General features: G+C 44.0%; 2 protein-coding genes across 5 annotated transcripts in view; one reads left to right on the top strand and one right to left on the bottom strand.

Annotated features, from left to right (window-relative positions):
- Nucleotides 1–7,857: 7,857 nt before the first annotated feature.
- Nucleotides 7,858–19,041, bottom strand: LOC140904922 (uncharacterized). Its single transcript, XM_073327297.1, has 2 exons — nucleotides 14,644–19,041; nucleotides 7,858–8,115 (listed from the first exon to the last, which is right to left on the bottom strand). The coding sequence occupies exon 1, from the start codon at nucleotides 16,043–16,045 to the stop codon at nucleotides 14,765–14,767; it is 1,281 nt and encodes a 426-aa protein (XP_073183398.1). The 5' UTR covers nucleotides 16,046–19,041; the 3' UTR covers nucleotides 7,858–8,115; nucleotides 14,644–14,764.
- A 277-nt stretch (nucleotides 19,042–19,318) lies between these two features.
- UBN2 (ubinuclein 2) overlaps nucleotides 19,319–27,683 on the top strand; it is a 103,234-nt gene continuing 94,869 nt past the window's right edge. For 2 of the 4 annotated variants that reach the window (XM_073327287.1, XM_073327285.1), the window contains exons 1-2: nucleotides 19,319–19,786; nucleotides 27,003–27,095. In XM_073327287.1, coding sequence (XP_073183388.1) covers nucleotides 19,328–19,786; nucleotides 27,003–27,095 — 552 coding nt within the window. In that variant the 5' untranslated portion in view covers nucleotides 19,319–19,327. Of the gene's footprint in view, nucleotides 19,787–19,848; nucleotides 20,741–27,002; nucleotides 27,096–27,683 lie in introns of those variants that run through there. The other 2 variants (XM_073327286.1, XM_073327288.1) reach the window with 2 other exon arrangements.

Below are 27,683 nucleotides of genomic sequence, written 5' to 3'. Positions count from 1 at the left end.
TACAGATAGAGACCACACATCTCAAAGAACCTCTATTTACAGGTAAGTAATCTCCACTTTTTACTCTTTCTTTCTCTTCCCTCTCTGTTCTCTTCTGATTCTCTTTCTCTACCTCATATTTTTTTTCTTGTCTCTGCGCTTCCTTCCTTGCATCAACTCCAAGTTCCACCCTCCTAGGCTTCACTTCAAGCCCCTTTCCCATTTCATCCATTAAAATTATCAGCTGTTATGTAGCTAATATTGGCATTAAAGTATCATCAAGAGGCTTTAGAATTAACATTTATAGAGTTTAAGGCCAGAAGGAACCATTAGATAATCTAGTATGACCTCTTATATGTTACACACCATTAAATTTCACCCAGTTACCCTTCTACTGAGCTCAATAACTTGTTAAAGCAAAACTTGTTTAGCTAGAGCATAGAAAGGCATCCAGTCTTGATGTGAAGACAGCAATAGATGGAGAAACCACCATTTCTCTTGGTGCTTTGTTCCACTGTTAATATCCCTCACTGTTAAAAATTTAAGCCTATTTTCTAATTTGCATTTGTCTGGCTTCAGCTTCCAGACATTGTTTTTTGTTATGCTTTTTTCTGATGAAGAGCCCTTTAATACCCAGTATTTTCTCCCTGTAAAGGTACTTACACACAATAATTAAGTCACCTCTCAATTTTATTTTTGATAACAGAAATAGATCAAGCTCCTTAAGCCTGTCACTGTCAGGTATTTTCTCCAGCCCCTGAATCATTTTTGTGACTCTTTTCTGCACCCTCTCCAACTTCTCCCCATCCTTTTAAAAATGTGGACACCAGTTTTATGCAGTATTGGTCTCACCAATGCTGTGTACAGAGGTAAAACTACCTCCCTACTCCTACTCACTAGTCTCATTTATACATCTAAGGATTGCATTAGTCTTTTTTACCACAGCCTAGCACTGGAAGCTCATAGTTGCTCCACTTTGATCCCTAAATCCTTTCCAGAATACGGTCCCCTACTCTGTAGGTATGGCTTGCATTCCTTGTTCCTAGATGAATGACCTTGCATTTGACTGTATTAAAATACATTTTGTTTGAATGGGTCTGGTTTATCATGTGATTCGGATTACTCTGTATGACTGTCCTGTTCTCATCGTTATTTACCAATCTGCCAAACTCTGTATCATCTGCAAATTTTATCAGCAGTAATTTTATATTTACTCCAAATCATTGATAAAAATGTTAAATAGCGTCTGTCCTATTATCAGTTCCTGTGGAACCCCTTTATAAACCCCTCCAGTCAGTGATCCCAATTAACAACTACTTTTTGAGATCTGTCAGTTAGCCAGTTCTTAATCTACTTAATGTGTGCTTTTGCTGATATTGTGTACGGTAATTTTGTATCACAATGCCATGTGGTACGAAGTCAACACCTTACAAAAGTCTGTATTACCTCTATGCAATTACCTTGATCAACCAAGCTTGTTTATCTCTTCAAAGAATAAAATTAGATTTGCTTGGCAAGACTTGTTTTCCATAAAACCATGCTGACTGGCTTTAATTTTATTGCTATCCTTTAATTCTTTTCTTGATTGGGATGATACAGGATTCAGTAAGATTAGTAGAGATGGAGGAGTTTGTACCTCTTAGTCATTGTTTCAGATTGTTTGCAGACTCAGGAAGACAGTGTATTGGTTTGCATTCAGATCACATTTGGAAAGTTCCCTTTATAACCAAAAGGGCTAGAAACTAACTTTTTGTTTGTGCAAAATCTAAGCTTTCATTTTCAATTTGAACATACCATGTAAGCACATCAAGTAGGCCAGGAGTCTGACATCTCTGACCAGTGAGGCAATTACTGACATTCTTAGAGGGCTTATTTTTAATTTTAATTCAAAAGCTATATTAATATTTACTTATACATTTTCAGAAAATTCATTCTGTATTAGTAAGTGTTGTAAATTTAGGAAAGACACGTACATAAGGAGGCTGAATCACCGTTTTAAGTGGAAAAAAAATCAACTCAACCCTACATATAGTGTTGTGTCCAAGGGGTCTATAACATATTTATAATCCTGTAGGATACACAGTGCTGTATAAATACCTTGACATCTCTGTAAACTGTTTCTTTTTTACATGGATTTTAAAAAGATAAAAGGCCTTGAGCTATTAGATAGTCAAATACTGTATGCAAGTAGTTAATACATAACCATTTCATGTGTCAATCAAACCTAGCTGAAAAATGGGATAACTGATCCAGTGCAGTCTCTGGGCTGTGCTTCCCTGGATGTAGGAATTACATTACAAAGTCAGAATCTTCAAACCACATTTTAAACGGGCTGCAGGAGGGACAATGAGCCTCATCTTTTATCATCTGTTCCTTTAATACACTATCAGTCTCAAATGACCAATATTCTGTGGAACACCATGCACCATATAGTGCAAAGTAACTGCAGTAGAGAGATTTCTTGCTGTGTGGAAAAGCAACCTGACTTGTTATGTAAAACTTAAAGGTATATCTCATCTTGCAGGATTAACAAATTTATGCAAGTAGCACAAAGTGAATGGCTTTAAAATTAGTCCTTAATCTACTGCCACACACAAGCAAACTTTAGAAAAATTTTGTTACAAAACTCTGTCAAACATGATTCTGAAGTTTGTGTTTCTTTCTCATCAATACTGATTATCATAGTAATTTATATGTAAAATGGCTCTGCTTTGTAATGTACCTCCTACTCTTATTCTGTTCATTCAAAGATGTCACAAATGCAGTGAACTGGGAAAGAACAGAAGGCTGGTTGTTACAATCATAAAGATCTATTAGGTCAGATGCTGAATAAACTCAGTGAGAAGGTATACAAGTTTTCCCACTCAATGTACCCAGTCATTCTAGGGTAGGTTCTATACAATGTGTCCATTTTGCATTTCTGTTTCAGCCACAGTGCCACTTGAAGAGATTTCTGCACCTTAACTTTCCTGCTAAACTATTTCCCTTCTCCTCTATCTACCAGTGTGCGATTGTTCCTATAATACAACCCACAGCTTTGTCTAATCTGTTTATAAATTACCTGCTGAAGTGGTGGGCCTTCCAACACTTTTTTTATGGTCTATTTCAAAGTTGAATAGATCTCATAATCAGAAAATGTTTTCTGCTAGTCAGCCTAAATTTTCTCTTTTTCAATTTAATCTGCAAACCCACTGTGCTTAGCTTGCCCTACCCCACAGAGGTATTCAGTTGAGGCTTTATTTGTTATTTGTAGAGTATACTGAGATCCTCACATGGAAGATTATATTTAAGTGTGATGTATTAAATAAGTCCTTTCATTCCTTGGTTTTAGACAGTGAACCTCTTACTTAAAATGGTGAGCAGTTATGTGAGTAGTCCCATTGACATAAATCTGAGTATTTGTGTAACTGCTCACCATAGATCAGGGGGTCTCAAAATGGAGGTCATGACCCATTGGGGGTCATGAGGTTATTATGTGGGGGTCATGAGCCACCCAGCTCTGAAGGCAGTGCTGCTGTGAAAAGTGATATTTTCAAGTTTCTTTGCACAGCCAGTATTGAACGGTAACTATTTAAAAAAAACCTTTTCTGCTTATAACAATTCAATAAAATGTGTTTTAGTCTTAATTTAAAAGTGGTGAGAAAAGGTACATTCATTTTAAATAACAGGGTTATAAATTTAGCATTTAAAATAATGATAAATATAAAAATATGTTTTTAATTTATAAGGGGGGGTTGTCGCACTCAGAGGCTTGCTTTGTGAAAGAGGTCACCAATACAACAAGTCTGAGAATCACTGCCATAGATCAGTAGTTAGAGCATTGTCCTGAGAAGTGAGAGACCCCAAATCAAATAATTTCTCCCTCATTGCCTAAGGGGGAAATTGAACCTAAGGCTCCCACATCCCAGGTTACTATTCTGAACATGGGGCTAAAGTTGTTGAGGTGGACATCGCCATCTTGTCCAGTGCCCAGATTTTGAATGGGCCATAATTCAGTGGGCAGCCTCTGAGCACACTTACCAGGTTGGGTCCCACATGAAAGTTAAGCAGACAAACACTTATTTTCCCTTGGTTCATGGATTGTGCTGGAGCTTAGGCGTGAGATAGGCACCTGGTCAGCTAGAGTTGGGCAGCAGTGTACCTGCTCACTGGCAGAAATTTAGGTGCCTCTAGGCATCGGCGCTGGAATGGGGGGGCCAGGAGGCCATGGCCCTCCCACCCCCACCCCGCCTCATCCCCCCCAAGGCCCTGCCCCCCAGCCAGGCTGGCAGCTGGAGCCTGGCCGGGAAGTCCAGGGCAGTTGTTTAAGCTGTGCGGAACCTCCACCTGCCTGGGATGGGGGGGCCGGGGGCGAGAGCAGCCCCTGGCCCACGTCCCCATCCCAGAGCAGATGGAGGGTCCGCGGCTCCTCACAGCTGCCTGGTCACGTGGCTGGGCTGCAGCTCCGAGGCCCCAGCCAGAGTTGGGTCGGGGTAAGAGCCACGTGGGGAGTTGGGAACCCTCCACATGCCCTGGGCAGGGTGCTACTCCTGGCACCCCCATCCCGGGCAGGTGGAGGGTCTGCGGCTCCTGGCCCACTCTGGCTTCCGGCTTGGCCAGGGGCCCTGCTTCCCCCTCCCCCCACCCCCCCATTTTTGGGAAGGCTCTGCTGAGGCTGTGCCTATGGAACTTTTACTGCAAAAATTAGGTGATGAGTCAGCTAAGTGCTTGCAAGGTTAGGTGGCAACCAAGTGGCAGTTATGTGGATCGCAGTGGAGCCTAAACAGGGATTTAGGCATCCAAGTATCTTTGTGGATCTGGCCATTATAAAATGTCCATCATTTAAGTAACTCAAAGCATTTTGCAAATCACTATGAGAAAGGCATGAAAGAACTGTTTAAGAAATTGGTAAACGGAGGCAAAAAGCAGTTGAGTGATTTTCCTAAAATCCCACAGCAAGTCAGCGGTAGAGCTGGGGAAACAACTCAGCAGTTGAGTCCCAATTCCCTGCTCCATTTGCTCCCAATTGGATCCACTAATCTTTCTGGTTCTCATGGAAACAGTTTACAAATATTCATCTGAGCTTGTCCTTTCTCTTGGGGAGAACACTACTCAGTGTTTGTTCCTGCCCTAATAGCCCTCCTAATCTTGTTACCTGTTCAATAGTTTGTAAATGTGTTGAATTGCTTTGGGAAATTAATGAAGTACTGGTAACAGTTAAAGATGACATTGAAGAGGAAATAGGTAGCTGCTTAAGAAGCAGTCTGTTCTGGTCTGAATGTGCCCAATTTTATTCTCATCTAGTTTCAAAAGCAAGATTGTGCCCACTCTACCTGCATAAGATCCCTCAAAGGGAAAACATCTGTCATACCAATATATATTTTGTACAATGGGTTATTTACAGGCTTCAAGCGAGAATGTTCACAGCTTCTCTTTTAAAACTATTGCCTTTGCATTCAGAAGTTCCCATTTTCAAGTCTTTGCTGAAAAGGATTCCTTATCAAGGATAATCCTCCTTATTCATCTTACAAATGGGTGTGGTGGCTTCTTAAAACAAAACTGTGACTCATGTATCATGTAAGTTTCGTTTAACGCTTGACTGTGAATATAAATAAGACACAATAACCTGGCTTCAACATTTCAAAGCCAGATTTGCAACCAGACTGCCTCCAGGTGTGCTAGTCTGATAGAACAGCTTTTTATACCAGTCTGGTATCCATTTCAGGCAAACTTCTTTAAAGAAACAGTGCAAATAAACAAAACAGCATTTAAGACAAAACTCCAACGGACACAATCCCTCCTGTCCCTGAAAATGACCTGGTATTTCTAAACTGGAAAATGACCAACTCTGACTCACAGTTTCTACCACTATGTAGGTAGACAGCTCAGCTGAATTTTAGCACCACAGTGGTCATAATCAGCATTTTACAGGCATGTGTTGCTCAATTTAAATGTCTCTATCAGCTAGCCCAGCAGTTCTCAACTAGGAGTCTGGAGCTCCCTGACCCTGGGGGGACATGAGCAGGTTTCAGAGGGTCCACCGAGCAGGGCCGGCATTAGACTCATGGGGGCCCAGGGCAGAAAGATGAAGCACCACCATCCAGGTCTGAAGCCTGGGTCCCTAAGCCTTGCCACCCAAGGCTGAAGCTGAAGCTTGAGCAGCTTAGTTTCACAGGGCCCCCTGGGCATGGGGCCCCAGGCAATTTTCCTGCTTGCTGCCCCATGACCCCAGCCCTGGCTTTTATATGCAGAAAAAGTTGTTGAGGCACAGGTGGGCCATGGAGTTTTTATGACATGTTGGGAGGCCTCAAAAAGAAGGTTGAGAACCCCTGAGCTAGCCTGTTCATTGAAGGCCTTTTTTTAAAACAATGTTTATCTTCCATGTTTTCAGGTTAGTGGGCTCTTCTTTGCAAAACCTTTTCTGTATTTTTTCTCTATGTATTTCTTTTTGATTTCCTAAGTGATCTGTTCATAATCCCTCAAACGGAAACAACAAGCACCTTAATTAGCAGGCCTGTTTCGTGTCTTCAGTGATCTACAGTTCACAGAAACAACAACCAAAAAAACCCCAACCCAACCTCTTGTCACTTTTTACCATAGAGAATTGTTCTGGAGCTTATCCTTCATCAATGGGAGAAATCCAACAGCAAAGGTGCTACTTCTTTCACGGGCTTATCTGTGGGTTTGCCTCATATTTCAAAACCAGTGGGTTTGCCTCATATTTTGGGTGTTCCAAATGCAGCAATGTGCAGTGCCTTCCCTGACCAAATGAAGCAGCTAAACATAAATACACTTCTAAAGGTAAAATGTGTTCTAAAGCTACAATACCTGTCTATGTATGAAAACTGCTGTTACTTGCAAAACTCCTTGTTGGTCACTGACGATTTGAGCTCTAACCAGAAGCTGCCAAGTGGCTTCTGACCTTAGCCCAATGAGCCATAGGTCCAAACTTCCTCCTTCAAACAGTAAGGCTGTGACCAGACTACAGAATGCAAAACCATGTATGGGGGAGAGAGCTATGTTTCACAGCCACTGTCCTGAAATAAAACTGTCTTTATTATACATGGCTAATTGCAGGTTTTCTGCACCTTCTCACTGTCTGGTATCTCTGCATCTATCTAGAATCCTTCTGAATTATTTTACTTCACCTTCATCAGAGAAATACCAGACAACTTTACATAATCATCTCAAAATTACTGTTCTTTTGAGGGCTGGTAAACTATATGTTCCATTCTATGCATCCGATGAAGTGGGCTGTAGCCCATGAAAGCTTACGCTCTAATAAATTTGTTAGTCTCTAAGGTGCCACAAGTATTCCTGTTCTCTTCCTTATAATTTAACAGATGCCTCCTTCAAGAAGAGAACTTCAAACTCCCTCCAGAAGGTTTGCTCATTCATTGGATATTTCAGTCTCTAAGTCTTATGCAGACAGGAAACCTTCAAAATAAAGAAGCAAAAAAGGGAATCTGTATCCTGTCTGGTTTCAGAGTAGCAGCCGTGTTAGTCTGTGTCCGCAAAAAGAAGAGGAGTACTTGTGGCACCTTAGAGACTAACAGATTTATTTGAGCATAAGCTTTCGTGAGCTACAGCTCATTTCATCAGATGCATGCAGTCTGGATCACTTAAATGTTAAAGTCTGAATGGTTGCATCCTGAGGAGAAAAAAATAAATGGTCATGACATGTACATTTACTACACTTGTTGTTTATAGTTTATGTCCCTACAATGAATGTTTATCTTGAAACTTGCAAAGAAAATGTATCCCACAACAGGAATTTGACTCCAAAGAATAGAGTGGATGACAAAACAGAAAACTCACAACTCACTTTGAGAGAGGCTTCCACTTCCTCTTTCCAAACTACTTTGTTGTATGGTAAACCGCCAGAATATCCTGCTGGTGCAAACAAATCTCTAAAGAACAACAACAACAAAAATGTTTAAATTGCTTTAAAGAGTTGTGCTCTGTTTATATTTCATGCAACAACTGATTCCAGTGACCACTCTTCTTGCATCTGCTGCCATGTGTCTTCTCTTCAATTTCTGTACTAGATATACCATATCTCACCACTTCTGGGCTCTCTGCTGGTGCAATATTCTTAGGTGATTCTCTGGATAAATCTGTGAATGAAACTATTAATCTGAAAAACCTTCAGACAATCTAAAAGACAAGAGAAGAATTTTCACCTTAGGCTTATACATAAGGCTTCTGGCTTTAGGTTTGCCCCACAAAACCCTCCCAATTAAAAAAGAAATTGGTGTTTATCCAATAAACTCTGGAAATGGTGCACTATGGAGGTGAGATTTCTAACGTGCACTAATGTGTTGCATATTAATTGGTCTACATAGGCCCTGCTGGTATGCACTAAAGCACTATACTAAAGTTCACTAAGGAACATCTCAAAGAGATTACTCATTACAGTATATGATACTGAAATAAGTAATAATATGCATGACTCATTACCATATGTACAAAGAGCCCCAAAAAACCCCAATTTTTGGACATCTTCATAAAACTCAAAAATTGCTAAAAAATAAACCCTGAAAAATGAAATGATTAAACCCCCCAAAACAGAAGTCCTATTTATACAAGAGACTACTCTCCTTATCAGCAAAAAAAAAAATGAGGCGTACTTGTGGCACTTTAGAGACTAAAAAATATATCTGGGCTTAAGCTTTCATGGGCTAAAACCTACTTCATTGGATGCATGCAGTGGAAAATACAGTAGGAAGAGATATATACACAGAGAACATGAAAAAATGGGTGTTGCCATACCAACTGTAACGAGACTAATCAATTAAGGTAGGCTATTATCAGCAGGAGAAAAAAAACTTTTGTAGTGATAATCAGGATGGCCCATTTCAAACAGTTGACAAGAAGGTGTGAGTAACAGTAGGGGAAAGATTAGCATGGGGAAATAGTTTTTACTTTGTGTAATGACCAGAGGTGAAAGTAAGCCGGTACGCCCCGGTACGGCGTACCGGCAAGAGCCCATGTGCCGTACCGGGATGGATCGGCTTCCCCAGGTGCAATTTAAAGGGCCTGCGGCTCCCAGCAGCAGCTGGAGCCTCTGGCCCTTTAAATTACTGCCGGAGCCCTGGGGCGGCGATTTAAAGGGCCCGGGGCGGTAGCGGCAGCGGAGCCCTAGGTCCTTTAAATGGCCCCAGAGCCCCACCGCTGCTTCCCCAGGGCTCCAGGGATGATTTAAAGGGCTCGGGGAGGTAGTGGCGGCCGGAGCCCCATCCCCGGAGCCCTGCTGCTGGAGCCCTGGGGAAGCGGTGGCGGAGCTCTGGGGATGATTTAAAGGGCCCAGGGCTCTGGCTGCCGCTACCGCCCGGGGCCCTTTAAACCGCTGCCAGAGCCCCCGGCTGCCGTTGTTACCCCGGGGAGCGGGAAGGAAGCACTTGCTGGTACACGGTGGGCCGGGGCTGACTCTGACCCCCAGCCCTGCCCCTTCCACCTGAGGCCCCACCCCTTCCGGGGGCCAGAGCTGGCCCCAGCCCAGCCCAGGCCCATACCGGTAAGGCCCTAGACTTACTTTCACCCCTGGTAATGACCCATCCACTCTCAGTATTTATTCAAGCCTAATTTAATAGGGTCCAGTTTACAAATTAATTCCAATTCTGCAGTTTCTTGTTGGAGTCTGTTTTTGAAGTTTTTTTGTTGGAGAATCTTCCTACTGTATTTTCCACTGCATGCATCCAATGAAGTGGGTTTTAGCCCATGAAAGCTTATACCCAAATAAATTTGTTAGTCTCTAAGGTGCCACAAGTATGCCTCGGTTTTCTTTTTTTTTGCTGATACAGACTAACACGGCTACCACTCTGAAACCTGTCTCCTTATCAGATAAATTGACTTGTTCTTGGTAACTTCAATTTAAATCCAAAGAAATATCCAGACCTAAGATTACAAGTATCTAGTGCCAAAGGAATAAGGAAATATGTTGCTGCAAGCTCACAATTTAAATTAGACGTGTACAACAAATAACAGTAAGCTTATCATGTAATGCAAGTCAAGAAAAGGAAAAAACACAACCAGGAAGACCTGTGGCATAGGTTCTGACTGTGTGGGTGCGCCGGAGCACCCACGGAAAAAAAGTAGTGGGTGCTCAGCACCCATTGGCAGCCCCACCAGTCAGCTACTCCCCTTTCCCCACAGTGCCTCCCGCTTGCTAGTGGGCCCTGCTGACCAGCTCCTCCCACCTTTTCCCCCAGGGCCTCCTGCCTGCCGGTGATCAGCTGTTCAGCAGCATGCAGGAGACACTGGGGGAGGAGCAGGGGCAGGAAGAGGCAAGGTGGGGGCGGGAAGAGGTGTGGGGGGGGGTCGAGCACCACCTGAGAACTCAGGAAGTTGGTGCCTCTGCCTGCCAGAACCTCGCAGGTAGAAGACTGCTACTTTCATTAAGGTCTGGAATGGCATAATTCAGAACAAGTGGTTGTTTGAGACTATTTACAAGAAGTAACTTCCTCTAACTTTTCTGTAGTCCAATCACTTACCATCAACACTATTTCCTGTTTTCTCCTGTCAAAGAAATAGACATTCAGACTCTGTACACAAAATCTGGCCAGAGTGTGTATTCAAATATGACTCTACACCCAACCTCCACATTGAACACAAATTCAAGGTAGTTTTCCAGCTACCATGTATCGAATAAAAATTTGAGCTGTTCTGCATTTGTCACTTCTCTTAATGTCAAGAATCTAGATAGCCAGTTTACCAGTGATTTCTCTGCCTTCCTATCAACTTAGTTTTACAGTAGGTAGCCTCCTAAGGGCGCCTTCAAACTTGCATTACAAATTGTGACCTTGCTCAACCTAGAGGATAGTATCCATGTTGTTAGGGGGCTTATTCATTCACCTACTTACTTCCCTGGTCCTTCTCGCATGAACAGAGAGCAACAATACCCGAAGTCCAAAGGTGCAAACAATTCGATGTTTATTGAGGTGAACTTCCAGCAGGCATGATTCCAGTTTCCTTCCTTAGTGTCCCCCTTCCCAGCTCTTACACCACGGAGGCTTACCTGTGTCCCTGTTCCCATTTCCCCCTTTAGCTAAACACAGTTCCAATTTCCCCACCCCCATTCCCCTGTTCCCATTTCCCCCTTTAGCAAAACATGATTCCAATTTCCCCACCCCCACTCCCTGTTCCCATTTCCCCCCCACATACCCACACCCACTTCCTGACTGACTGCAGACTATATAGTAAAACTTGAGTTCTGCTTAGCTATATCTTAACCGATCATTTTACTGAAATTTAACTAACCAATCCTAACATATTGTAACATGATTCTGTAACCAATTATATCCCACCACCTTAATTAGTTTACACCCAGCAAAATTAATTATACAGCAGACAGGAACAATCACAGAACCAGACACAGATTATACAGACAAACAATAGCAAAGTGGGAACTATAATGATAAAACAATACAGAAGTGAGGATTTTACATCCCAGCTATTGATAAGTGAGTTCTTGCCAGACAGGATGCTATCAAACTAAGTTTCCTTTTACATTTTCTAGGCACTTCCCTTTCTCTGGAGGCGATAGGCATTATCAGGACAGGATTGTATTCCTAACAGCCCAATAGCACCTTATTTCAATGTGACTAGGTTGGAATGTGAGGATGTGACCGGTCGCTTCCCAGCTTATGGCTGCCTCTTGCTTAGCCAAAGGCCTTAGCCTAAGAACAGGGCCTCAGACTGTCACAGTAAGAGAAGGCTCTTACACCGGCAGACAGTGATTTTGATTCTTTCTTTTATACCTCTATAACTAGCCAAGTGGTAAGAATACACCTAAATTCTTAAGAGTATAGGCCTTTACAGACAGGCCTGAATATCTATATCTTAACACGTGTGCCTTTTTCTAAATAAAAACAAGCTTCTATTGGCTCTCACATCCTTGTCAAATTGAAAACAAGTATTCAGCAAAAGGGGTTCACAGCAGCTTGCTCAAAGTTCCATGGATCCCACACAAGACCAGTTACCTGAACACCAAGTTCTTCCCTCAATAAGGTTCGGTGAAATATGGAATTTAATCTCACAGAACCTAAGGAGCCCTAAAATTTCAATCAGGCAGGGTCAGTAGATCTTGATGTGATGGTTTCCTATGCTAGTCCAGAGAATAGAGCAGGGGTTCTCAAACTTCATTGCACCATCACCCACTTCTGAGAACAAAAATTGCTACATGACCCCAAGAGCGGGGACTGAAACCTGAGCCCACCCAAGCCCTGCCACCCCTGGTGGGGGGCGGGGGGGGGCAAAACCAAAGCCAGAGTTCCACCGCTCTTGGTGGTGGGGAGCGGTGGGACAAGAGTTGAATCCCAAGGGCTTCAGCGCCAGGTGGGAGGTCTGTTACCTGAGGGCTCCTCCCATACTCAGGGCTCAAGCCCTAGGGCTTCGGCCCCAGGCAGTAGAGCTCGGGCTTCAGTCCTGGGCCCCAGCAAGGCTAATACCAGCCCTTGCCAACCACTTGCCACTTTGGGGTTCCGACCCACAGTTTGGGAACTGCTGGAGTACAGCAATGCCATTTGACCCCATCAGATTCAAGTTTCAAGAAAACCATAGAGGGAAAGTGATTTTACAAATCATATGGTTTATTCATTGTAGTGCCGGAGTCCAAACACAACTTGCTTTTACCAAAACCTTGATGAAAGCTGCAAATTTTCAGGGCTGAGAAGTCCACTTGGATAGGAACACTTGCCAAAGATTGCCAAGCTTCAAAGGGAAAACCTACATTTCTCAGAGTTACAGTCCATCAGCAGTGTTTTTCCTATTGCTTCTTTCTACTCAGAAACAAAGCAACGGCTTACACTTTCAAGTAAAGAAGTATGATTTGCACTATCTTTGACCAGGCTACTTGAATTCAGATGAGAGAAAAAACAATGCTAATCTATGCAACTGAAAGACTATGAGGTGGGCTGAGCAGGAGGACATGGGAAACTGAGAACTAAATTCATTCTTCACAATATTCATCTTCAAAACACAGGACAAGCGACCCTGTCCCCATTTATCCAGAATAAGAACACATCATATGTTGCACAACGCTGAAAAGGTGTATGGCTGATTGTCTCTTAAAATCTATATTTCAGACTCCTACTCCCCTTTCTCTGATCGCCAACCTGGCAAGCTTTTAAAAGTAATTCTTACTACAACTCTGTATCTATCTCCTGGGCCCTGGCTTTCCCTTTCCAGGATATGTCAGTATCTAAGTGATGGTGACAATGAAGGTGCAAAAAGTTCTGGGCAGGAATTGTATGGACACAAGATATTTTCATGCTTTGCTCCTTGTTAGTAATTTGAAAGGACTCGTGGGATTTGGCTTGTTTTGTTTTGGCATACTTATATGTCCCCACCAAGGCTGCCAGGATTTCCCACCCCCGTCCTATAATAAGGGACTCTTTTCCTTGCTTTATTTCCATACTATTCCAGGCTCTTGCTTACCTCCTTATACCAGCAGAGCTCAACAGCTATCAGGATCATATAAATGCAGAACTGCAGGAAACCTTGAGAGGTCATCCGCTCCATCCCAACACACTGAGGCAAGACCAACTATGCCTAGACCATCCCTGACAGATGTTTGTCTAACCTGTTCTTAAAAACCTCCAATGATGGGGATTCCACAGCCCCCTTGATAAGCTAGTCCAGTACTTAACTATCCTTATAGTTAGAAAGTTTTTCCTAATATCTAACCCAAGGGTCCCATGCTGCAGGCTAAGCACATTAGTTCTTGTCCTACCTTCAATGGACATGGAGAATAATTGATCACCATCTTCTCTGTGATAGCCCTTAACATATTTGAAGACTTATCAGGTCACCCCCCAGTCTTCATTTCTCAAGACTAAACATACCCCGTTTTTTTAACCTTTCCTCATAGGTCAAGACTTTTTATCTTTTTTGTTGTTCTCCTCTGAACTCTCTTGTCTACAACTTTCCTAAAGTGTTGTACCCCAAACTGGACACAATCCACCATCTGAGGCATCACCAATGCCACATAAAACGGAACCTCCCACTACCTCCCATGTTTTACACACAACATTCCTGTTACTACACAAGATACAGAATATTTGCCTTTTCTGAAACTGCATCACATTGAATACGAGTAATAATTTGTGATCCGCTATAACTATGAGATCTTCTCCTTCAGTGTTGCTGCTTTCCCAATTATTTCCCATTTTGTATTTGCTCATTTTGATTTTTTCCTTCCTCAGTGTAGAACTCTGCACTTGCCTTTACTGAAATTTATCTTGTTGATTTCAGATCAATTCTCCAATATATCCAGGTCCTTTTGAATTCTAATTCTGTCCTCCAAAGTGCTTGTAACCCCTCCCAGTTGAGTGTCATTCAAAAATGTGATAAGCAAACTCTCCATTCCATCATCTCAGTATTTAATAAACATACTGATTAATTCTAGACACAGGACAGACTCTTGTGGAACCCTAGTAGATATGTCCCTCCAGTTTGACAGCAAACCATTGATAACTACTCTGAGTACAAAGAAAAAAGAGTACTTGTGGCACCTTAGAGACTAACAAATTTATCTGAGCATAAGCTTTCATGAGCTACAGCTCACTTCATTGGATACATTCAGTGGAAAATACAGTGGGGAGATTTATGTACATAGAGAACATGAAACCATGGGTGTTACCATACACACTGTAACCAGAGTGATCACTTAAGATGAGCTATTACCAGCTTGGGGGGGACGGGGATGACCTTTTGTAGCGATAATCAAAGTGGGCCATTTCCAGCAGTTGACAAGAATGTCTGAGGAACGGTGGGGGGAGGGGGGGATAAACATGGGGAAATAGTTTTACTTTGTGTAATGACCCATCCACTCCCAGTCTCTATTCAAGCCTAAGTTAATTGTATCCAGTTTGCAAATTAATTCCAATTCAGCAGTCTCTCGTTGGAGTCGGTTTTTGAAGTTTTTTAGTTGAAGTATTGCCACTTTTAGGTCTGTAATCGAGTGACTGGAGAGACTGAAGTGTTCTCCAACTGCTTTTTGAATGTTATAATTCTTGACGTCTGATTTGTGTCCATTTATTCTTTTACGAAGACACTGTCCAGTTTGACCAATGTACATGGCAAAGGGGCATTGTTGGCACGTGATGGCATATATCACATTGGTAGATGTGCAGGTGAACGAGCCTCTGATATTGTGGCTGATGTGATTAGGCCCTGTGATGGTGTCCCCTGAATAGATATGTGGACACAGTTGGCAACGGGATCTGTTGCAAAGATAGGTTCCTGGGTTAGTGGTTCTGTTGTGTGGTGTGTGGTTGCTGGTGAGTATTTGCTTCAGGTTGGGGGGCTGTCTGTAAGCAAGGACTGGCCTGTCTCCCAAGATCTGTGAGAGTGATGGGTCGTCCTTCAGGATAGGTTGTAGATCCTTGATGATGCATTGGAGAGGTTTTAGTTGGGGGCTGAAGGTGATGGCTAGTGGCGTTCTGTTATTTTCTTTGTTGGGCCTGTCCTGTAGTAGGTGACTTCTGGGTACTATTCTGGCTCTGTCAATCGGTTTCTTCACTTCAGCAGGTGGGTATTGTAGTTGTAAGAATGCTTGATAGAGATCTTGTAGGTGTTTGTCTCTGTCTGAGGGGTTGGAGCAAATGTGGTTGTATCGTAGAGCTTGGCTGTAGACAATGGATCGTGTGGTGTGATCTGGATGAAAACTGGAGGCATGTAGGTAGGAATAGCACTCAGTAGGTTTCCGGTATAGGGTGGTGTTTATGTGACCATCGCTTATTAGCACCGTAGTGTCCAGGAAGTGGATCTCTTGTGTGGACTGGTTCAGGCTGAGGTTGATTGTGGGATGGAAATTGTTGAAATCATGGTGGAATTCCTCAAGGGCTTCTTTTCCATGGGTCCAGATGATGAAGATGTCATCAGTGTAGCGCAAGTAGAGTAGGGGCATTAGGGGACGAGAGCTGAGGAAGCATTGTTCTAAGTCAGCCATAAAAATGTTGGCATACTGTGGGGCCATGCAGGTACCCATAGCAGTGCCGTTGACTTCAAGGTATACATTGTCCCCAAAAGTGAAACAGTTATGGGTGAGGACAAAATCACAAAGTGCAGCCACCAGGTTTGCCATGACATTATTGGGGCTACTGTTCCTGATGGCTTGTAGTCATCTTTGTGTGGAATGTTGGTGTAGAGGGCTTCTACATTCATAGTGGCTAGGATGGTGTTTTCAGGAAGATCACCGCTGGATTGTAGTTTCCTCAGGAAGTCAGTGGTGTCTCAAAGATAGCTAGGAGTGCTGATAGCATATGGCCTGAGGAGGGAGTCTTCATAGCCAGACAATCCTGCCGTCAGGATGCCAATGGCTGAGATGATGGGGCATCCAGCATTTCCAGGTTTATGTACTCTGAGTACAGTTTTGCAACGAGTTTTGCACCCACTTTATAGTAATTTCATCTAGACCACATTTTCTTAGTTTGTTTATTAGACTGTCATGTAAGATTGTGTCAAAAGCCCTACTAAAATCAAAATATATTTACACATAGTATTTTCCCCCGGCCCCCATCCACTTGGCAACTGACCCTGTCAAAGAAGGAAATTAAGTAGGTTTGGCATGCTTTGTTCTTAATAAATCCATGTTAACAAGTACTTATCAAAATTGATTAGTTTATAATTTGTTCCAGTATCTTTCTGAGGTATCAAAGACAGGCTGACTGGTTTATAATTCCCTGGGTCCTCTTTGTTCCTTTTTTAAAGATAGGTATTTTGTTTGCTCTTCTCCAGTTCTCTAGGCTCTCATGCATGCTCCATGAGTTTTCATAGCTTCCAAGGCCAGAAGGGAACATTATGATAATCTTGTCTGACCTCATGTATAATACAAGCCATAGAACTTCCCCAAAAAATTCCTAGAACAGACCTTTTAGAAAAACATCCAATCGTGATTTAAAACTTGCCAGTGATGGAGAATCCACCATGAACCTTGGTAATTGTTCCAATGGTTAATTCCTCTGACTGTTAAAAAATTTAGTCTGAATTTGGCTAGCTTCAACTTCCAGCCATTGGATCTTGTTATACCATTCTCTGCAAGATTGAAGAGCCAATTATTAAAAATTTGTTCCTCATGCAAGGATGTTTTAGCACTGACAAAAGGAGACTGCTAACACTCAAACTGGTAACCCAGGGTCACATAGCTTTTTCCCCTACTCACTATAGAGAGGTTCATCAGGAGTTAGTCATCTTGTTCCCTAGTGTGAATTGGTAGTCTGTAGCAGGTACCATTGTGTGCTTTATCTGTTTGGACAGCAAGCCCCAAGCATTTAAGATAATTTTCTTTCAAGTTATCAGTAACTCAGAACCAGGCAATGCCCTTCCTGAGGGAGTGCCATTCCTGTTCCCCTTTTGCCCACTTGATCTCTAACTAGGTTATAGCTATTGATTTTTAACATTCCAGTTGTGCAACTCATGTCATCAAGTTTCAGTAATATTAACTATATCAAACTTAGGCTCATAAATGAGGAATTCCAAGTCTACTTATTTTGCCCAGGCTCCTAGCACTGGTATATAGCCAATGAAAGAATTCATTCTCTTCACGTCCTTTGGTTCCTTGATTAATGTTCTCAACATTAACAACAAGGAGTCTGGTGGCACCTTAAAGACTAACAGATTTATTTGAGCATAAGCTTTTGTGGGTAAAAACCCCACTTCTTCAGATGCATGGAGTGAAAATTACAGATGCGGACATAAATATTCTGGCACATGAAGAGAAGGGAGTTACCTCAAAAGTGGAGAACCAATGTTGACAGGGCCAATTCGATCAGGGTGGATGTAGTCCACTCCCAATAACAGATGAGGAGGTGTCAATCCCAGTAGAGGCAAAGCTGCTTTTGTAATGAGCCAGCCACTCCCGGTCCCTATTCAAGCCCAAATTATTGGTGTTAAATTTGCAACATAAGTGGGCATATCTTCCCTCTTTTTACCCTCTCCTTTTGTTATTAATTTACAAAAGGGGAGGACAAAAAAGGGGAAAGATAGGAGTACTCAGTCAGATCTTGAAGATAACTAATGGTTCCAAGATTGGTTCACATAGTTCCTTAAGTAAATCTGAGGTGGATTTCATCAGGCCCAGACAATTTGAATACATCTAATTTATCATAATATTTCAACCTGTTATTTTCCTCTTCTGGTTTGTGTTCCTTTTCTCTTATTGTTAACATTGTGTTAAACATCTAGTCAGAACCTTTTCAGTGAAGACTGGGAAAAAAAGGTATTAAACACCTCAGCCTTCTCAGTGATGGCATCATCCATTATTCACAGGCCTCTCCAGTGAAGTAAGGCCTTTCACTTTCCTTCCTCTTTCTCCTAATGTAGTTTAGGCTCACTTCTTATTACTTTTTATGTCCCGTGCTAGCTGTAACTCTGTGCTGTGTCTTAGCCTTTCTGTTTTATCCCGACATCCACATGCTAGTCTTTTGTACTCCTGGCAATCTGTCCAGGTTTCCACTTTTTGTAAGATTCTTTTTTGATTTTCCGGTTATTAAAGAGCTCCTGCTGCAGCCATATTGGTCTCATTCTCTCCTGCCTTTCCTCTACAGCGGGATACTTTCCTGTTTTGCCTTCAAAGATGACAGCTGAGCCCTCCTGGCCAGCTTGCGCAAGGGGTAGGCCTGGGGCCGGCGCTCCTGTAGCAGGAGAAGGATTTTACTACACCAAAGTGTGCAGTCCCCAACGGGGCCGGCGCTCGCTGGGTCCCGGGGGGAGAGCTCCGCTGGTGGCGCCGTGAGGAAGGCCCAATCCGGGCAGCTGAGTGAAGCGGGTCAGGACTCAGGACCAGCCGCGTCACACGCACCCGCACCTGACGGGCCCCGCTGGGGAAGGGGGGGGGGGTGAGGGGACGCCTCTGGCGGCGCGCCCGGCAGCCGGGCCTAGCGTTACGCGCTGCAGCCCCGCCATGGGGGCCACGGTGCGGCCAAGGTCCGTGCCCCACGCAGGCCTCGCACCGAGGCGCCCCCGCCGTCCCGCTGGCTCTATGCGACTCCCCCGCGCCGTGACCTCCGCGCTCCTGGCCCTTTAAGAGCCGTGCCGCAGGCAGCGTGCGTATTTCCAAGGCAACTGTGGGCGGGAGCTGGCGTCAGCAGCAGCGTGTGGGCGCTGGGGCTGCCGTGACGTAGCAGTCAATGAGCAATAACAACAGCGACGTGGGGCGGTTCGCCCGTGGCCCATGTCGTCTTGCGCATGCGCGGCTTAGCGGCCTGCTTCTATTTATGTGGGGGGGCTCCAAAATGGCGGCGGTGGTAGCAGCCAGAACGTAGGGGGCAGCTCCGATCGGGGGGGGAGGGAGGAGGAGCCGGCGGGGGAGTGTCGCCGTACGGGTGAGGCGGGGGGCCGGTGAACGGGGGGGGGTGGGGGTCGGAGGATGGCGGAGCCGCGTCGGGTGCCGTTCATTAGTCTGGCACCCGTGAGGCGACGAGAGGGCGAGAGCCCGTCCCTGGAGCGCGAGCCCGGGGGCCGCGAGCCGGAGCAGCAGCTATTGCTAGGGCGCGAGGGGGTGCCGCCGCCCGACCCGCAGCACGAGCTCTCCCGGGCGGAGCCACAGGTTCAGCTGCCGCGCGAGACCAGCCCCCGGCCGGAACCGCCGCGTGAGACCAGCCGGCCTGAGCAGCAGCGCGAGCCCCCACGGCCGGAGCCGCCGCCGCCGCCGCCGCAGCAACAGCCCCAGCAGCAGCGCGAGAGCAGCCGGCAGGAGCCGCCGCCGCCGCAGGAGGCGCCACCGCCACGCCAGACGGTCCGCCTGGAGGTGGTGCTGAAGGACCCAACCGAGGAGAGCTGCGTGGAGTTCAGCTACCCCGAGCTGCTGCTGTGCGGGGAACCGCGGGTACGGGACCCCAACTCCGCCCCGGGGACCTGCGCACAGCGCCCACCGCACGGCCCCCCCCTCGCCCCCGCCCTCGGAGCGGGGCCTGCTCACTCTCCCCGCCCGGCTCAGAGCCGGCCGCGCCCGCAGCCTCTCGGCCCCGGCGGCGCAGATAAGGCGGTTGTTGCTGAGCGACTTTTAGCCTGGGGGCGGGCCCCGCCGGAGATGGATCGGGCAGCGCGCTGCTGAGGAGCCCAGTTGCCCTGCTCCTCTGCCCTGTGCCTTGTGCGGACGGCGGGGCTCCATCTCCGCACTTGCTGGCTGGTGTCTGCGGCACGAGCCCCTCCTTGGGCTCCAGTATGCTGCCCCAGTGCGTGGGGGAGGCCTTGCTATTACTACATGTCTCTCCCAGGTCTTTCTGCCCTGTGAGTGGGTCAAGTGTTGCCTTTCCAGCAGTTGTGAGCTCTTCCAAACAGCTGCGGAGTGAAACTGACCGCTCCTGTCAGGTCACAGTTGTCTGCAAGGTTTTGACCAGCAGGATGAAACTGAGTCAGAGCTGTGCCAGGGTCTTGGCTTGGCAAAAGTACAGTGTTAGCAGTAGCAGTACTGGAGGCATGTGTCTGTAGACTCAGGCTTATTTGGATTGTTAGAACTGCTGAAAACTTCACCTAGTGGGAAAAAACCCTGAATTCTGGAGGGGACACCCCACAACTGGTGGGCTAGGCCCCTGAACTCCCCAAGAAAAGCTTCCCCTTTGGCACTGGGGAGTGGATTACAAAAAAGCTTGTGGATACATCTTTATGGGAGCTAGGCAGCACCTGCTGCTCACTAGAGACCAGCATGTGGCGCAATGCTAAAGTAGATACTCTAGGGCGATCTTATTCTTATCAGTTCTTGAGTGCTGCCCATCACCATAATATCTGAGCATTTTTTTGTATAATATTCTGGCAGCAGTGAAGTCGCTAGAGGACTCCTGTAATTATTGCTTTTCTTTCTTTTAATATATAGAAAATTCTGGGGTATGTTTTCTCTTTTTTGGGGGGGTGGGGTGATGAAAGGGGGTAGCTGACATCATTCTGGTTATGGTGGATATATTGATTTCAAAAGGCTTAAATGCTGTTGTCTGTAGCACCACTAGACTTGGAAAACCAGAGCATTGGGTAGATAAGCCCCGGGCTCTCCTTCAAAGCCTTTCAAGAAGGTGGTACTGCAACCTTACTTTCTCACCCCCCCCCCTTGATCTTCTGCTCTGTTTGGAAGGAATAGCATCACTTTCTCCTTGAAATATAGAGGGATAACAGAAAATAAACAACTTCATTCCTAATTATTTCTGTGGGATCTGCTTTCCAAAGTGAGATCCCTCCCTGTAGCTACTGTGAGAATACAGTGCCAGTTCAGGCTACTTAAATGGCTGGTCTGCACTTTGCTGGAAAACTGTATACTGCATATGGGGCTGTATGGAATATTACAGTTATCATCTTTGTTCACTGTTCTGGTATGAACATTAAGGAGTGTTGGGAGAGGGGGTTGGAAATTGATGTTAAATGTTCAGAGTTTTGTGTTTGTGGAGGTTAACTTCTTCCCAACTTTTCTTTAGCCCAGTTTCTCCTGAAGGTCTTAATATACTTAATTCTGATAACATCTAATATTCATATCTGGCTGGTAGGTGATAATCTCATATACTTCCTTTCCACATCTCTTTTCCCTCTTTGAAAGCAAGAGAGTATGAATTACGAGTTTTGACCATTGTTAGTGATTGTGCTGACAAGGGTCTTGCCTACACTAAAATAACCATATTGCTTTAACTATGCCAGTATAGTTAAAGTGTAAACTTCTGCCTGTGTGCATATGGATATACTAGTTTAAAGGTGCATTAAATCAGTATAGATGTTCCTCTAAGGGAATGGGAATAAGCTATACTAGTCTGAGTCCACCCTGGGGTAGTACTGGTATACCTATAATGGTTTAAAAAAATAATGCCCCTCACTGATAGTTATACCAGTAAAACTTTCACATGTAGACTAGTTTAAAAAATATTGGCAGGTTAGTGGATTTTAGTACCACTGGGATGAAAAGGAACATGTTTCACGTTGGGTATCGGAAAAGACAAGAATTATACATGCGCTTAGAAATCAGTGCTGTTTATCAATTCCCTGCAGAGTCCTGCTTTATAATAATAGATCATGATGTCTTCTCTCCCCTGAACAGTGTGAAACCATCAAATGGTGAGATTTTTTCCATTAAAGAACCTCCATCCTTTTGGAAAAAGAACAGGAATACTTGTGGTACCTTAGAGACTAACAAATTTATTTGAGCATAAGCTTTTGTGGGCTACAGCCTACTTCATCAGATGCATAGAATGAAACATATAGTAAGAAGATTCTCTCTCTCTCTCTCTCTCTCTCTCTCTCTCTCTCTCTCTCTCTCGAGAGAGAGAGAGAGAGAGAGAATGAAAAGGTGGAGTAAGAGGCTAATTACTTAAGATGAGTTTTAGCAGCAGATATTTTTTTCCTGCTGATAATAGCTCATCTCAATAAATTAGCCTCTTACTCCACCTTTTCATGTTCTCTATATGTGTGTGTGTGTGTGTGTATATGTATATGTATATATATATATCTTAGAATCATAGAATAACAGAGTTGGAAGGGACCTCTGGAGGCCATCTAGTCCAACCCCCTGCCCAGAGCAGGACCAATCCCAACTAAATCATCCCAGCCAGGGCTTTGTCAAGCCTGACCTTAGAAACTTCCAAGGAAGGGGATTCCACCACCTCCCTAGGTAGCGCATTCAAGTGTTTCACCACCCTCTTAGTGAAAAAGTTTTTCCTAATATCCAACCTAAATCTCCCCCACTGCAACTTGAGACCATTACTCCTTGTCCTATCATCTGCTATCACTGAGAATAGTCTAGAGCCATCCTCTTTGGAATCCCCTTTCAGGTAGTTGAAAGCAGCTATCAAATCCCCCCTCATTCTTCTCTTCCGTAGACTAAACAATCCCAGTTCCCTCAGCCTCTCCTCATAAGTCACGTGTTCCAGATCCCTAATCATTTTTGTTGCCCTTTGCTGGACTCTCTCCAATTTCTTCACATCCTTCTTGTAGTGTGGGGCCCAAAACTGGACACAGTACTCCAGATGAGGCCTCACCAGTGTCAAATAGAGGGGAACGATCACGTCCCTCGACCTGCTGGCAATGCCCCTACTTATACACCCCAAAATGCCATTGGCCTTCTTGGCAACAAGGGCACACTGTTGAGTCCTATCCAGCTTCTCGTCCACTGTAACTCCTAGGTCCTTTTCTGCAGAACTGCTGCCGAGCCATTTGGTCCCTAGTCTGTAGTGGTGCATTGGATTCTTCCATCCGAAGTGCAGGGCTCTGCACTTGTCCTTGTTGAACCTCATCAGCTTTCTTTTGGCCCAATCCTCCAATTTGTCTAGGTCCCTCTGTATCCTATCTCTACCCTCCAGCATATCTACCTCTCCTCCCAGTTTAGTGTCATCTGCAAACTTGCTGAGGGTGCAATCCACACCATCCTCCAGATCATTTATGAAGATATTGAACAAAACTGGCCCCAGGACTGACCCTTGGGACACTCCGCTAGATACCGGCTGCCAACTAGACATGGAGCCATTGGTCACTACCCGTTGAGCCTGACAATCTAGCCAGCTTTCTACCCACCTTGTAGTGCATCCATCGAGCCCATACTTCTTTAACTTGCTGACAAGAATACTGTGGGAGACCGTGTCAAAAGCTTTGCTAAAGTTGAGGAATAACACGTCCACTGCTTTCCCCTCATCCACAGAACCAATTATCTCATCATAGAAGGCAATTAGATTAGTCAGGCATGACTTTCCCTTGGTGAATCCATGCTGACTCTTCTTGATCACTTTCCTCTCCTCTAAGTGCTTCAGAATTGATTCCTTGAGGACCTGCTCCATGTTTTTTTTCCAGGGACTGAGGTGAAGCTGACCAGCCTGTAGTTCCCAGGATCCTCCTCCTTCCCTTTTTTAAGGATTGGCGCTACATTAGCCTTTTTCCAGTCTTCAGGGACTTCCCCCGATCGCCATGAGTTTTCAAAGATAATGGCCAATGGCTCTGCAATCACATCCGCCAATTCCTTTAACACTCTAACACTCTTCTTACTATATGTTCCATTCTATGCATCTGATGAAGTGGGCTGTAGCTCATGAAAGCTTATGCTCAAATTTGTTAGCCTCTAAGGTGCCATGAGTACTCCTGTTCTTTTTGCGGATACAGATTAACACGGCTGCTACTCTGAAACCTTCCTCTTTTGAAACTGTTGAACAGTAGAGGCTTAAAAAAGAAGTGTTAAGGTAAAGACAGGAGTGAAAGTCTGCTCAGTTAAATGAGGATAACAACAAAGGGGGAAAACAGTTGTTATATTATAGAGGCGCAATTGTGACTCCATAGCTACTAGTATTGAATTTTTCACTTAAAGCAAAGAGATATGAGACAAGAGGGTAGCCCTGCAAGATACAGGGGCCATAGGCCTTGGGGTGATAGTAATCTCTTTTGGCCCTGCTGTCTTTCAGTCTGATACTTCTCACTTTTCTGTATATATCACAGATGTAATTTTTCAAAGCAAACTAAAATATCAGGGAAATGGCTTTCATGATGTTAAAACAGAACTGATTATATTTGTCATCTAGAAGAGCCACACTAACATTTTGCCAGTTAATGCAATGAGGAAAATATCCTTATTAAAATGAGGCTTAAGAACTAACACCCTTATCCTTTATGGCTGTTTCAATAGAATCTCTTTGGGCCTGTTTCTTCCTTTTCAGCAGAGATTAACGTTGTTATTAGCAGTGTATTTCTCTCTCTCTTTTTTTTTTTTTTTATAAGTAGTAGTTTTATCTTTTAGAATTCAGCATAATTTTTAGCAATATATCAGATTTTAAAATAAGGTCTTTATATAAACTTGTTGAGTTTTACACATTACTATTGCACAAGGAAGATTAGTTTTTGAAAGCTTTTGTTTGCTGTCCACTTGCGTATAAGGAGTTGCTGAATTTCACCATAACTGTTCCCAGTGAAAGTTTGGTGTTGCGTAACAAGATAGGGAATACGCCTTTCCATCTTACGGTGTCTGATAGAATTGGAATAGCCTGAGAGGAATCCCCAAGAGACAGAAGATTACTGCAAGAAGTGGAAGGGCATTTCAGTTTTCTCATACATATTTCCAAAGGAAGTTATAACTTTTAAATGTCACTATAATAATTGACCCCTTGTTGGCATACTAAGCAAAGAGTCCAAAAATGTAATGGCCATGAAGAGTGAATTCCTCTTTCTGGCCTAGAGATGGGTTTCCCACCCTGAGAAAGAAACAGATGGTGGGTTTACATGGAAGAAATATATGCAGCCCTTGCTCTGTTTTTCCTCTGGATAGATGGAGAAATTAATTTGTCAAGGCTTTTAGTTTAGCGCTGACAAGATGTGCTGTACTAACCCTAAGTATGAAAGATTGTTGTGTGTGATTAGCAGGATGTCTTGGTAAGTTGCAGTAGTAGTTGTCCTTAAATGTTAAGAAGTCTGAGGTATTAACTAACAAAGGTGATATTACAATCTAGTGTGGCTTTTAGGGGTCCCAACAGGAGGGAAATTAACCTAGAAATAAAAGGCTGAGATATGCCAGTGCAAGATTGTGCTTGTTAAGTTGTTACCTCTGCTGCCAATGTTTTGTCTTCATGTAACATTTAAAGTATAAGATATGTTCTCTAACTTAAGTATAGATCATGATTTTTCCATTTAGGAATGAAAGTGACCAAGGGGTTTAGTTTAGTTAGCCCTGCAGTAAATTTTTGATACCATTACAGAATGGTATCAATACCAGATAAGTAATTTCTTCTACCTCTTCTCTAAGCACTTGGTTCAAAAGCCCTGTGAACTTTAGAAATGTGGGCCTTGCAGACCTACTTCACCGTGGCCCTATCACATTGAATAAGATAACAGTTCACAATCCTTCGTTGTGCTACAATTGTAGCTATTTGGTCCTAGTTTGGTCTTCCATGTCCTAATTAGAGAAGGCACTTATCTTTCTGTAAGTTTAGAATGTCACTAATTTTCTTATCCTGAAATGCTAAAATAAAACTAGGATAGAAAGGCCAGGCTCAGTAAAATTAGTTGGCATCCATTAATGATTGCATTAGCCCGAAAAAACATTTTGTGGACCATTTTAGTATTTTTTGTTACAACTCCCCCATTCTATTGATGAAATCTTGTCTGAGGAAAGTAATCCGGCTTCCTTTGCTATCCCTTACTCCCAAACAAAAATCCTTATATTCTTGTCTCCACTCCTCTCCTCTTCCCCCCCCCGCCCTGTCCTTATGTCAGTATCTCCACAGCTGGGTGAAAATGGCTTTTTTGAAACCAGTACCTCTTTCCTGCTTATTTGTACAGTGAAGTCATAATCTCTAGTTTGCAACGTCCCTGTGGCTGCCATAGCAGCAGATGCGGACAGTGATGAGCTGCCAAAAGCTGAAGAACTGGTTCCTTCAGTCGCTCCGGGTCTTCGGTGGCACTTCGGCGGCAGGTCCTTCACTTGCTTGGGGTCTTTGGCAGCACTGAAGGATGTGCTGCCGAAGACCCGGAGTGAGTGAAGGGCCTGCCGCTGAAGTGCTGCCGAAGACCGAGAGCACCGCCGGGTGAGTAAAAATTCAAAAGGGATTTTCAGGGGAGCCTCCCCAGCTGAGAGCTCAGGCGGGCCAGACAGGAGGGAGTTTGCCCATCCCTTTAACAACTGGTTCTAAACCGGCTTCAAAATTTAACCACCGCTTCGTGCAAACTGGCTCCAGCTCACAACTGGATGTGGACAGTATGTACTGTGACTCCTTATTGTTCGGAGGAGCAAGGAGGAGATGGTGAGAGAATGCAAAGGGAATTACCCTCTTTTCCATTTTTGGCTATGCTTTGAGTGTCATAGTTCTTTTGCATTGCTTCCATGCTGAAAATATACCAAGTTCATCTTTTTATCATCCCAAAATATCACATCACAAAGATGTTGATAAACAATAAGGAAGTTGTAATTCTTGGAGGTAATTCTTCCTTTTGTTGCTCCTCAAACCACAGTTCTCCCATTTCTGCTAAATGCTGAGACTTGCCAGGTAGGATAATTACTTGGGCAAATGGGTATACTGTACCTTGGAATATGCCTGATTTCAGATATGCCAGCAAAAGAGTTATGAACTAAAGTGTAATTTCTACCTCTCTTCTCTCAGAAGAAACCTGCCCACTCAGAAGATCCATTTAATGATGAACAACGTGAGCGGTATGAGGTGGAAATGCTGGCCAAGAAATTTGAGGCAAAATATGTGAGTATTTTAGCAGAGCTACTGTAACACCCCATTTATTAGTAACAACATCAGTTGCTAACATTTTCAGGTTTTTTTGGGTATGGTTGCTACTTTGACTTCGCAGCTGATTCTTATAACTATATCAGTCAGGTTTCTCATCTTATTTAATTTGCTCAGGTTGTAATGGACGCACTTTCAGTCTGATAACTAATAACTATGCTAATGAAAAAAACTCAACTAGATATTATCTGTGCCTTGGAACATATCCTTAGGTGGGTTCCCTAAGCAAATACCTGCACCTCTTATACAGTGGTCTGTACTCATGGTAGATCTCTCAAGGGAAGAAGTCAATTGCACCTCTTCAGTACTGGATGGGAAATCTCAGAGGAAAAACATATGTGCTGCAGAATACAAGGATGGTGACAATAGATGGTACTCTTCTCTCTCTATTTGTACCAGTGATGCAGACCACTCTGCAAGAGGATTTTTCTCCCCACGCTACCATCACAGTCCACTTGTCCAAGTCTTCAGATGTCAGTCATTATTTAATGCCTTTTGTCAGGCAGCTGCTTCATCAACAAAACCCCCCAGAAATTCTGATGGTGC

Source organism: Lepidochelys kempii, chromosome 1 (genome assembly GCF_965140265.1).
Source record: "Lepidochelys kempii isolate rLepKem1 chromosome 1, rLepKem1.hap2, whole genome shotgun sequence".
Taxonomy (NCBI): domain Eukaryota; kingdom Metazoa; phylum Chordata; order Testudines; family Cheloniidae; genus Lepidochelys; species Lepidochelys kempii.
Note: the sequence above shows the minus strand (reverse complement) of the source record. Positions and strands in the feature narration are given on the sequence as shown.

Coding starts and splice junctions, on each gene's coding strand:
- LOC140904922 (XM_073327297.1), bottom strand. CDS start 16,045: ATGGCAAACCTGGTGGCTGCACTTTGTGATTTTGTCCTCACCCATAAC.